This window comes from Pristis pectinata, chromosome 1 (genome assembly GCF_009764475.1).
Source record: "Pristis pectinata isolate sPriPec2 chromosome 1, sPriPec2.1.pri, whole genome shotgun sequence".
NCBI classification, from domain to species: Eukaryota; Metazoa; Chordata; class Chondrichthyes; order Rhinopristiformes; family Pristidae; genus Pristis; species Pristis pectinata.
The window spans coordinates 71,049,374-71,062,194 of record NC_067405.1 but is presented as its reverse complement, the minus strand read 5'-3'; the positions used below and the strand labels follow the sequence as shown (position 1 = coordinate 71,062,194).

The following is a 12,821-nucleotide window of genomic DNA, read 5'->3' as shown; positions in this document are numbered from 1 at the left end:
TTTATGTAGCACTCCCTCATTACTTACTCTCCTGAAGTGTCAGATTTTTGTGCTCAGTCTCTTGAAACCTCACAGCCTTCCTTGCCTGAGATGTGAATGCTATCTGCTAAGCTGCAGGTACCTCAGTGTGATACAGTTCGATCAAACTGGCTACCAAAAAGGCATGAAAATAGCTATTCAGAAAATATGCTTGTACCTTTTCCGTAAGAGGTTCCATGAGCTCCACAGATCCTCCAGTCAAAGTTCTGCTGGCAGATCGCATCAATGATTGAGGTGGTTGTGCCATGGAAAAGCTGCTTCTCAACAACATCCTTGCCATCATTTTTCTTCTTCATTTGTTCCTTCTGCCTGCCTCAGAAATACAAGCACAATAGATACAGCTTTTCCACACTGACCAATGCAATGCAGCCAGAGAAACACTGCATTCTCACTGTGCTTCACTGGTGATCTATTTATAAAAGTGACTACTGAAATCTCTAAACAAAAGGCAAAAAGTGCTGGGAATGCTCAGCAGGTCAAGCAGCACTTGTGGAAATGGAAACAGAGTTGATGCCTCAGGTCAGAGACACTGTCAGAATTGAGAAAGAGAGAAAAAAAGATGAAGTTATCTAGCTGAAAGATTAATGACAGCAGTTAGAGAAAATTCCCCAGCTTCAGGTAACTCGCTTATGTATTCCCTCTTTATATCATAACTATCCAGGTCTGCTGTAGGTTGTCCATCTATAATATTGGTTCAGTTTGCCTCTATCCATGAGCATGGCCGGACCTCCTCTCAGCATTTCTACGGCTATGTATACTCCCTTTGTCCTGTCCATCCTTCGGTCTAGCCCTCACCCTCTCTGTAACTCTTCTTTCCCAGACCCGACAAGGGATCTTCAACCTGATAGTTGTTTCTCCTCCTACACCTGATGAGTTTTCCCGGCACTTCCTGATTTGTTTCAGATTTCCAATGTCTGCAGTTTCTTCATTTTCATTATTGAAATCCTTAAATTTTGGAGCATGAGTCACAAGCCCTCTCTCAGTATTGAAGGGGGTACAACCACTTATCATATGTTGCACAGGGAGAATGAAGAAACACAGTTTATGCTGCTGAGGTTTACAGGCTAGTAGTCTCAGATTACTGGGAGAAGAAAACTGGAGGGGAGAGGAACTGGGCTGTATCTCATCCCCCATCACAGTCAAATATACAAGAACAATGGGCTCTTCTGCCAATTGTCAGGAAGGAACTTGCATCAAAGAAATCATCCCTGTATGTACCAGTGACCAATCCCCAGAATGAATAATCCCTTCAATATAGCTGGGTAGAAAACTGGTAACTAAAAAAGAATGTCCAGCTTACAAACCATTGATAGACTTCCCAGAGGGCTAGGTTTTGAATTCGTTCAATTTTCAGTATCACACTTTTCCTCATGGTCCGCTGAAAGAGGGACTGCACCTGTTTAAACTCGTCCGAAGACTCAGCCACTTGAACCAGCTGTAGAGAGAGAGTTAAGTTGGAATCACAGAACAATTGAACACATCTAAATTCACCCAGACTAGAACAGTGCCAAGAATTAACTCAGTTTCCTTCCATTACAACCTGCTCTGATGTAAACATTTAACCTTTAACAGATTTGTGGTGTTGTCCTGCTCAATCAGGTGCATATGCTGCAGAAGTAAAGTGGCTCAACACTATATATGAACTAAAAATCCTCCTGTATCCAACATACCAATGTTCCTAGTTCTTTCGGAACCCACTTCCTTTTGAATCCCCGGCCCTTGGTGAATTCCGAATTATCCAGAGTTCCACCATGGCTTCATTCCAAGATCTCTGCTTTTTTCCAGCTCAGATATCTCATGTCTTTTCCTTTCTTCACCAGTTTTCATAGCTGTGAAACACTCTCCCTACACTCTCCACCTTGTTTAATACACCTCTAAAAGAAATCAGTATAGATTTACATGGCTGAGCTTTTCAGAATGTTTCAAAACAGGTAGAATATTTTTTAAAAAATGAAAGGGATCGGTGTCCAGAGGGACCCAGGTGTGCTTGTACATGTATCTCAAAGTTAATATTCAGGGACAGCAAACATCTAGGAAAGCAAATGTAATGTTGTGCTCGATTTCAAGAGGATTTGAGTACAATAATAAAAATGTCTTACTGCAGTTTTATCGGGTATTCTACAGCCACTAAAATGGTGAAGGAAGGGGAAGACATAGGATATCTGAGCTGGAAAAGTGCAGAGATCTTGGCATGAATTCATGGTGGAGTACTGGATAGTTTTGGAATTGTGCACTGGTCTGGTATCCCCACCTAAGAAGTGGCATACTTGTGATAGATGGAGTGCAATGAAACTTTTATCAGATTAATTCATTAGAATGGGAGCTTTGCCCTATGGGGACAGATTAAGTAGATTGGGCATTTACTTGCTGATTTTCTAACCTTGCCTAGTTTTGATGATAAAGTCGTCCCTGCACAATGTTGGACTGGTACTTCCTGCAATTTCTATTTTAGTGTGGGCTTGCACTCTCTTGAGTTTAGAAGAAAAGTGATCTCACTGAAACTTATAACACTCCAGCAGAGTTTAAAAGGGGAGATGTTGGGATGGATATTTCCCTGGCTGTGGTTTCAAGAACCAGGGCTCACAGTCACAAAGGGGTTTGCAGTTTAGGAATAGTAGAAGGAATTCCTTCACTCAGAAGGTTGTGACTCTTTGAAATTCTTTACCCAGGGAGTCTGTGGAGACTCAATTGCTAAGTATATTCAAGATAAAGATTGATAGATTTTTGAATATTAAGGGAATATCAAGATATGGGGTTAGTTGAGGATAGTGGCAACGAAATAGAAGGTCAGCCACGATCTTATTGAATGATGGAGCAGGCACAAGGGCCAAATAGCCCATTCCTGCTTAAGTTCTTAAATTACTATTACCATTAAAATTCTGGTAATCAACTATCTTTTAGACTTCTTGTTTACGTGAAGCCTGGTCTGCTCCCTAAGGTGGTTTTAACAATCCCAGGCAACATGAAGGATGTGAATTTCCTCCTCTGTCTGATGACTGAACATTACTGTTAGTTGGAGCTTACTGTAAGTAGATTGTTGCTGTGTCGCTGACAACAGTAATTACAGTTCAAAAGTAGTTAGTTGGACATCCTGAGTTCATTAATGACGTCATAAAAGTAATTTATTGCTTTGTTGGGAAATTGAGAATATAATGTGTTCTTGTTAAGTCTGGGAGGCTTGACCTGCTCTGACATATACTGCAACTGCACCAACATGTATCAGTAGTTTTTGCCACCAGGTTAACTTGCCTTACCGAGCAGCTCACAATGACCAATCTATTTCAGGGGTCCTATCTTATTTAATATGATGTGTGTAAGAACTGAGATGAAACACTGAGAAGTTACATTGCAAGAGTAGCTTATTCTTTCCAATCAGTGTTTATATCAGCAAATAATTCTGATTGCATTTTACCTAGTAATCTCCATTCATTCAACCAGCCCAACCCAATGTTAAAGCTTATAGGTAATACAGCTAAAATTTAAACAACATTAATTGGCAAACACTAAGTGGAAGAATAAGCTTATTTGATGAAAGGTCCCTTTGCATTTCAAAAGTATAATTTCAGCAAAGTGTGATCTGGATTTCTTAAAGCTACAGATCAGCCTGCTTAAGGAATGAATGACTAACATTTAAGGAATGAACCAGTAGAATTTAACACCAAAGGACTGGAAATTAAGAGGTGAAGTTATAGAATTTTAAGGAGTAAGCATAAGCCAAGGCAAAAGGATTGAATACAATTAACTCACAATTGAGTGAAGGACAATTACGTGAATTATAGAAGGGAACGCATGATTTATGGATTGAATGGATGAAAGTTTAGTATCTTTGGATAAATTGGATTTAAGGAGTGAATAGGTTGAACTGAAGTGACAAATTCGTAGATTTTTAGAAAGACCAAGAAAAAGAATTTTTTGTTGCTGATGTAATCATCTGAATTCTCAGCAATTCTTACAGAGGCAAAAACTTAGTTATATTAAACAAGTACCTCCATTAAAATAGTTCCCTGAAGAATGTGACACAGCACGTTCAGCATTACCGGCACATAATTCTCTCAAGACATCATTGCCAGATGAATGACTCTACCTTATAGCCCACATCTGACAGTGCTGATTTATCCCAGTGCACTGGAAGAGATTTTCCTTGCGTGATGCCCAGACTTTCCTGTCCAACTTTTCCTTGGCTGTAAAAGGAGGAGAGTCATTAAGTACCTAGATCACAATCAGTAATAAAGTTTCCCATGAAGGTGAATTTGGTTCCCCCTTTTGCTCCTCCACTACCAAATCCCCACCCAATTTTCAAATGATATTCATTTTGTTGTTCAACTTACTATTTCTTCTGGCACAAATGATGTTGTAAATGGGGACAATGGATGCAAGCAAGTGGTCAAAGCCCAATTCAGACATAAATCTAGGTGAAATCACTCCAATGTGGTAGTGAGTGAAAGCTTCAAGATTGGAGATGTGAAACCAAAGGCTGTGTGTCCTACAAGGAGCATAAAAAGATCACTTGGCATTATCTAGAGCAAGGGAGTTTTCCTTGGGGACCTGCCAATATTTATCTTTCAATCCACTTCAGTAGAAAACAGATTACACAGGCTTTCAGCGTACTCCTTTCTCCAACTCACTTTGTTGGTGGCCATCAAGTCTCAGCGATGATGGGAGAATGCGTAGGAAGGACCTATTGTACACTAAGCCATAGGTCTCATTAGAAACCTACGGACAGTCCAATCCAAAGTTGTTGCGTTCCCAGCTTCACCTGTCGCTTCATTTGGATACATAGAATAGTGTTTGTTCCAGTTTGTTCAGGCCCCCTCCCTTAACCCTGTCTCCATTACGTTGATGACTATATTGGTGCTGCTTCCTGCACTCAGAAATGTCATTATCTTTGCTGCTAATTTCCACCCTGCTCACACATTTACATGGTCCATATCTGATTTTTTTTCTCTTTCCCTTTCTTGACATCCCTACTTCAGGGGATAGGTTGGCCTACCAGTATGCATCAGAAGTCCATCAATCTCAACTACACCTCCTCCTATTTTGCTTCCTGTGAGGACTCCATTTCATTCTCCCAGTTTTTCCATCTCCATTCTATCTTCTCTGATGATACAATTTTCCACATCAGTGTGTTTAAGACGTCTTCATTTTCTCTAAACTGTGGCTTTCCCTCTACCATACTTGACAATTGAGTCTCTGTAGTTTCCTGAACTTCTGCACTCGCATCCTCTCCTCCCAGCCAGAATGCAGGCAGGGTTCCTCTTGTTCTTACCTACTATCCACCATCCTCCACATTCAATGGTTCATCCTCCATAATTTCTGGCACCTCCAATAGGATTGCACCACCAGGAACATCTTCCCCTCTCCCACACTGAAAGGACGTTCTCTCCATGACTCCCTGGTTTACTGTTCCGTCACCACCACACACGCCCTTCTCATGGCCACTTTGCCATGCAAGCAAGGGAAATGCAACACCTGCCCTTTTAACTTTTCCCCACCATCCAGGGAAGTAAACAGTAATTCATTTGCAGTTCTTCCAATTTAGTGTGCTGTATTCAGTGCTCATAATGTGGAGAAACCAAGCACAGACTGGGTACTGCTGTGCAGAATGTTTCTATTAAGTCTGCAGGGACAGCCCTGAGCTTTCAGACTTTATTAAGGAAGCCTCCTGAGGGAGGAGCATTGATGGATGTTACATACTTTTGTATCTGGCTCTTCATGTCCTGTTCAGAGACAAACTTGGGCCTCCTCTGGACTTCCCTGCGAGTGCCAATGATTGAATTTGTTTGCTGCATTTCTAAATGAAAGATAGGATTCAGATCATGATCAACTTTCACTCAGAAGAAAGTATGACAATAGTTTTTCACATTTCTTTAACTATTTTCAATGAATCAGATAATTCAAACCCGCTTTCTTAAAGTGACTGCACCTTTAAAGTTCAGAATATATAGGTGTTTCCCTGCAGTGAATGGCACCTTCCCATCGCTGTCTGTCAAAAATGCCTTCTCCAGCTCCGCGGATGTTATGTTGGCAGCAGAGTGCAGTTCTCCCTGTTATACAGAAACACAACCCAAGGGAAATTAAGGAGTTTTTTTATTCATCTGGGGAAATTAGTTTGAATCCCAAAGTAACTGGAGAATTTAAATTCAGTTGACTTTATTCATTAGTGACAAGATCAGAATATAGTAACTGAGTGGCTGGGTCAGCCATTTCAAAGGACAGTTAAGAGTCAACCCCTTTGCTTTGGATTCACAGAGCAGGTACACCAACAGGTTTACTTTCCTGGTTTATGTTAGATGGGTTAAGTGCCGCAGTTTCATGGTCACCAGTATTAATTCTAACCTTTCTTTTCAATTCTAGGTAGTTTAATCAACTGAAATTACCTGCTGTTGGGGGATTCAGACCCATTCTCTGGATTGTAAATCCAAGCCTTCAGAATACATTATCCAGTAACTTAACCACCTCATCTTCATTTCCTTTCAGAGCAAGAGATTGCAAAGGCTGTGGTCCCAAGATGAGCCTCACAACATGGAGTGACTGTTCAGGGACTGATGTTCCAATCCAACACTATCAACTCCTCTTGGTCATCACATATTTCAAATGATTGGGTCCCCTTGATGTCAGAGCCAAATCTCACTCTGATGTATACAGACACTCTCACATAAGCTCAGGAATTCAGCTTCGTTTGGACTAAGGCCAAGTGGTCCTGGCAGAACCCAAAAGGAGCATTGTTCAAGAAGTTATTGGTGAATAACAGCCACATGAATAAACTGTTGATAAGATCTTCCATCACTTAGACCGATGGGGCATTAATTGGGTGGAATGGATTTTTTCCACATTTAGTGGGCAAGATATACCTGGGCATTTTACCCTCTGTCAGGTAGCTACCAGTGTTGTATTGGAACAGCTTAATGAGAGATGTGGCAGGCTCTTCAATACCAAGAATGATGAGAGATCAAAATATGATGAAATAATAAAGGGAATATCTGTTGAAATTCAGATGCATAACTCAAGTGAGAATCAGGCTAAATATAGTATGCTAAGTGAGGATGTAAAAGAAAAAAAGGCAGGCAAAGAGAGAGTGTAAGAATAGAATAATATAAAAGGGAACCCAATAGGCATGGGAATAAAAAATGGAAGGAGGCAGGGGGGCAATTAAGAAAACAGGGCAAAGCTGGAATACTATACGAGTACTTTGTTTTTTCCAAGGAGGGAGATACTGCCACTATCTCAGTAGAGATAGAGCTAATGGAGAGAGAAAGAGAGAGAGAGAGAGAGAGAGGTTAGTAAAGCATGTGTGATCCTAGGGTGAATAATGGACGATGAAGATTGATAAAGAGGAGGAGTGAGAAAGAGTGGCTGGACTTACAGTAAACAATTCACCTGCTCTGAGTGGGTGGATTCGAGGCAGCCGAGTGTACTGGGGGGTAGAAGCTGCAGAAGGACTTACCATGATCTTCCAGTCCTCCCAAAATACAGTTATCAGAGCACTGGAAATTAGTAAATGGAACAACCTTGTTCAAAAAAGTCATACCCAGCAACTACAGGCCCGAGACTTTAACCTCAGTGATGGGAAAGCATTTAGTAAACAGGAAAAATAGCATTAAAAGGGACTTGGCAAAGTTTGAGTAGATAAAGGAGAGGCTAACTTGATTTTAATTAGTTGATGACATAACAGGAAAGGTTGATAAAGTGAATGTAGTGGATGCCATCTATGTGGATTTTTAGTTGACAAACTCCCATATTTCATTGACATTTAAGAAAGTTCCTCACAAAAGGTTGGTTAGCAACATTAAAGCCCATGGAACGGAGAGTTCAGTGGTAACATGGATAAAAATGTGGCTCATGAACTGAAAATAGAGGAAGTATTTTTGATACTGGATGACCGTAGGGAGTGGTGTTCCCCAGAATTGGTCCACTGCTTTTTTTTGGTGTAAATTAACTTGTACATAGATATGTAGGGTAATGTTTCAACAATTTCCAGATACACAAAGCTTGACACTGTGCTAAACAGCGAGGAGGATAGGAATAGACTGCAGGAGGGTTAGAGAGGCTGGCAGATGGGATTTGATTCAGAGAAGTGTAATGTTATACATTCTGGCAGAAAGAACAATGAGAGAAAATATGCTGAATGGCACAGTTCTAAAGGATGTGCAAGAACACAGAGACCTGGTACTATTTTCACATAGATCCTTGAAATGGCAGGATGTGTTGAGAGAGAAGTCAGTAAAGCATATGGGATCCTGGGATGCATAAATAGGTGGATAGAGTACAAAAGCAGAATGGTTAGACTGAACCTTTAAAAAACACTGCTTAGGTCACAATGAAAGAATTGCATCCAATTCAGTCACCCACACTTTAGGACGGATGGTGAATGAACTAGAGAGAGTGAAGAAAAGATTTATTTAAAAAAGGTTCCAAGATGGGGGATTTCAGCTATCAGGTCAGACTGGAGAAGCAGGGTTTGTTCTCCTTAGAGCAAAGAAGGTTGAGAAGAGATTTGATGGAGGTGTACACAATTGTAGATGGGGTAAAAAGAGGGAAGCTGGCCCATTTAACAGATGGTTCACAGATTGGGAGGAAACAAATTTAAAGTGAAGGACAGACGACACAGAGGAGTGTGGGGAGAAATATTTTTTTGTAAAATGAAGATTGGTCATGATCTGGAACTCATTGCCTGTAAGAATGGTGGAAACAGAGTCAGACTTCCAATAGGACAGGCATTTGAGGTACAATAACATTCGAGGATTGGGATGGGATTGCTCTACAAGGAACTAGCACAGACTCAAAGGGCAGGATGACTTACTCCTAGGCCACTATGGAAAGTGCTTCCTAATGGTCCTTATTTCCCTGAACAAACCAGCTGTTTTTTTGTTAAGGTTATGATCCTTATTCTAAGTGCCCCTTCCAAAAGAAATGGTTTCTCACTATCAGCTGCAAATCCTTTGATTATCTTAATTTCACCACCTCAATCTTCTGTACTCAAAGGAATGAAAGGCCCATCTCTGCAACTTGTCCTCATTAATTTTGGCAATGGTATCATTCTGGTGAACCTATGCTATATTCCCTCCCTTCTGTGGTGCAGAAATGAACACACTTTTGGTGGAGCCTCAGTTTTACATAAATGCAATGTAACTTCCAACCTTTTTGTGACCCTTCTGTTTGGAAGTTCTGGTTGAAAACTGGTAGGAATCCAATGGAACAGACCACACGGAAGACACTCACCTGTTTTCCATATTCAACCCACTTTCCAAACTCATCCTTCCAGTACCACAGCCATTCAGTGGTGAGGATGTAGTAGGGGGGCTTTGTAACTGAGGAAGCTGTGGAGAGGCGCCGAACCTGGCTCAAACCGCTTCTCATGGTACTAAAATCAACATCTCCTGATCTGCAATAAGGATGTAGCAAATATGGGAATAAGTTTACATTGTGGTTGGAATAGCTTCTATCATGGATAGTCAGGTCAAACTACACCTAACCATCCCCCCTACCCAATCATTAGCCACAGTGGATAGCTCAATCACAAAAAAGGGGACCAGGGAAAACAGTGGAAGAGAGAGCCAGAGGCATGAGGCAGAGACGTCAACGAGTCACCTGTGGGAGCTGTGAGCTTCATTCTACACGTGCTATTTTCTACCATGTGTTTCATAGGATATGACTGTATGGAGGCACTGTATTCATTATGGTTTTTTGACATACCTATTCTCAGAATGATCACCCTGCCTCATTGCCCTGAGGTGGCAGTGACTGTGGGCCTTTTCCTGAACCACTGCTCTCTTGGTGGTGATGGTTTAACCATGTAGGAACCATGTCAGATAGGACTCCCAGCATGTTTTTCTTAGTTTCCAGGGAATCGGGGAAAGCTCTGGTTTTGTGGGTTTTGAGGTGACATGTGAGGCCAATCAGATTCTGCCATAGATGGGGGAAGGAAATGGTTGACAAGGCAGGTGGGTGGTTAGTTTGTGAGATGGTGTGCTCTTGCTGCCTACGTAGGGCTTCTGTGTGTTCCCAATGTATATCCTGAATATTCCTTCTCCACTTTGAGTGATCATGGGCCAGAGGTTCCCAGGGGTTGGTTGGAATGTTACATTTCTTCAAGGAAGCTTTAAGTCCATCCATGGATCTTTATCTCTGCCCACCTGGCAATCTCCTCCCATGAGGTTGAGTAGGGTACCATTTCAGGAGTCTGGTGTCAGGCATGTGAACGCAAGTGGCCTGCCCAATGTGTGGGCTAAGAGTAACTAAGGCCTCAGTGCTGGGGATGTTGGCATGGGAGAGGACATTACTGTTGGTTCACTTATCCTTCCAGTGAACTGTGACAATTTTACACAAACAGCATTGGTGGTAATTTTCCAGTGCCTTGAGATGCCTGCTGTTGGTAGTCCAGAACTCAGAAGCACATAGGAGGGCAGGGATCATTGCTACCCAGTAAACCATGAGTTTTATGCCAGGACTGAGGTCTTACACAAAACCTGTAGTCTAGTTCCAGGAAAAAGGACATGGTGACAACTGTGCAGCTTCATCCATTATTTATGCATCAAATTTCTTTTCTTGCTATAAGATCTCTTATCTTTCACCTTATCTAAAATTAGATTCATCCAGACCTCAGGCTTAATTCACAGCAAGCCCTGTTCACATTTACCTTTGCTGATGTACACTGGCTCTCAATCTGGCAACAGCCCAAGTTTAAAATTGTTATCATCATGTTTAAATTTGCTCTGTTGTTTCATCCTCTCTATCATTTTTAATCTGGCCCGAAAGCTATCTTGGCACCAAAATTCATTCCCTAGTAATCAATCCACCATCAGCAGCCTTGTCTTCAATTTCTTAAAGCCCTAAAATCTGCAATTCCCTCACTAAACTTCCCTATTTCTCTTTCTTTTAAGATGCACTTTCACTTTAATTCAGATTTTAGATATATCCTCCACTATCTCCCTATGGGGCCTGACGTCAAATTTTGACCAAAAACACAATGCAAAGAAGCATATAACCTAACTCTATTATTGGGTCTATGGTAATTGTGAATCTACCAGATTGTCATAGCAACCTCTCTGGTTCACTAATATCCTTCTGGGGAGGATTTCTACCAATGTCATACCATCTGGACAGTGTGTGACTCCAGATGAACCACTTGGTTAACTCTCAACTTCTTCCTCAGTTCAGGAGCAATTAGGGGTCAACAATAAATGCCAGTGACATCCATATCCTGTGAATGAGTACACTTAAACATAGGCACTATGCATTATAAACATAAGCTACAAACATTTCTTAAATTAATTTTCAGGATCCAGGCATCGCTGGTAAGGCCAGCATTCATTGCCCATCCCTAGTTGCCTTTGAGACGGTGGGTTTAATGCGGTCCGTTTGCTGAACATACTCCCACAGCGTTGTTGAGTAGGGAGGTCCAGGATCTAGACCCAGCAGCAATGATGAACAAACAATCCATTTCCAAATCGGCTCTCTGTGCAAACTGGAGTATTCCCATAAGCCAGCTTCCCCTGACTTTCTTGGTGGTAGAGGTCATGGGTTTGGGAGGTACTGTTGGAGTAGCAGTACACTTCATTGATGGTACATGTTTGCAGCCACTGTGCACCAGTGGTGGAGGGAATGAATGTTTAAGGTGGTGGATGGTTCCCATTAAGTGGGCTGCTTTGTCCCGGCTGATGTTTCAGCTCCTTGAGAGCTGTTGGCCATGCACTCATTCAAGCAGGTGGAGAACAGTCCATCACCCTTCTGACTTGTGCCATGTAGATGGTGGAAAGGTTTTGGGGTGTCAGCAGGTGAGCAACTCGCCACAGGATCCCCATTGTCCAGCCTGTTCTTGCCTTGATTATGCAGTTGATTCAGTCAGTGGTGAACCCAGGATATTGATGATGGGAACTCAGCAATGGTAATGCCATTGAATGTCAAGAATGGGTGGTCAGATTCTGTCTCGTTGGAGATGGTCATTGTCTGGTACATGTGTGGTGCAAATGTTACTTGCCACTTCTCAGCCCATGTCCGGATGTGGTCTGGGTCTTGCTGCATGCAGATATGGGCTGCTTCTTTTGCTGAGGAGTTGTGAATGGACTTGAATATTGTGTAATGAATAGTGAACACCCTCATTTCTGACCTATCGATGGAAGGAAGGTCATTGATGAAGCAGCTTGAGATGGTTGGGCCAAGGTTAGTGCTATCAAGCTGCACTTACTGAGGAAATCTTTTACATATACCTGGATCTCAACATCTCAACTGAAAAAGGCTCCTCTGATAGTCCATTATCCCCTCAGCAGTACATTAGAATGACAGCCTAGACTTTGAGGCAAAGTTCAGGCTTGAAGTCTTGGCCTTTGGACTCAGCTGACCATGCAGTACAGAGCAATAGTTGTATTGTATTCTACAGGTTACAGTAAGGGGCTTCACCAGGTCATCAGTCTGCTCCACTCTGTTTGCAGGAACTTTAATGTACGATCAGAACCTGACCCACTGTGTAACAAAATTAAATTTTCACCACTTACTAACCGCAAGGAGAGCAGTTCAGATTGTCTCTTCAGCCTGCTCCACTGTTCAATTTGACTTTGTCTAATCTGCAGCTTCACTCCACCTAACTACCTCTATTTCATATTTGGTATTATAAAATTGAAACTAGACCCAGTCATCACCAATCCCAGCCCCAGCACTTAAAATATTTTCAACATCAAACCAAAGGCATTTGCAGAAAAGTGAAAAAAGACTTGCTATGCTGCGCACATTATTGCTCAAGCAGACTGCACCCGTACTGATAGAAGTCATCCTGACCTGGGTAAGGT

At 41.8% G+C, this 12,821-nt stretch overlaps 1 protein-coding gene across 1 annotated transcript in view; it reads right to left on the bottom strand.

Moving 5' to 3' along the window:
- LOC127574013 (protein mono-ADP-ribosyltransferase PARP12-like) overlaps positions 1-12,821 on the bottom strand; it is a 34,757-nt gene that overhangs the window by 2,869 nt on the left and 19,067 nt on the right. The window contains exons 6-11 of the mRNA XM_052022642.1: positions 9,259-9,421; positions 5,963-6,083; positions 5,734-5,830; positions 4,124-4,220; positions 1,344-1,474; positions 197-348 (exon numbers count right to left, since the gene is read on the bottom strand). Coding sequence (XP_051878602.1) covers positions 197-348; positions 1,344-1,474; positions 4,124-4,220; positions 5,734-5,830; positions 5,963-6,083; positions 9,259-9,421 — 761 coding nt within the window. The remainder of the gene's footprint in view (positions 1-196; positions 349-1,343; positions 1,475-4,123; positions 4,221-5,733; positions 5,831-5,962; positions 6,084-9,258; positions 9,422-12,821) is intronic.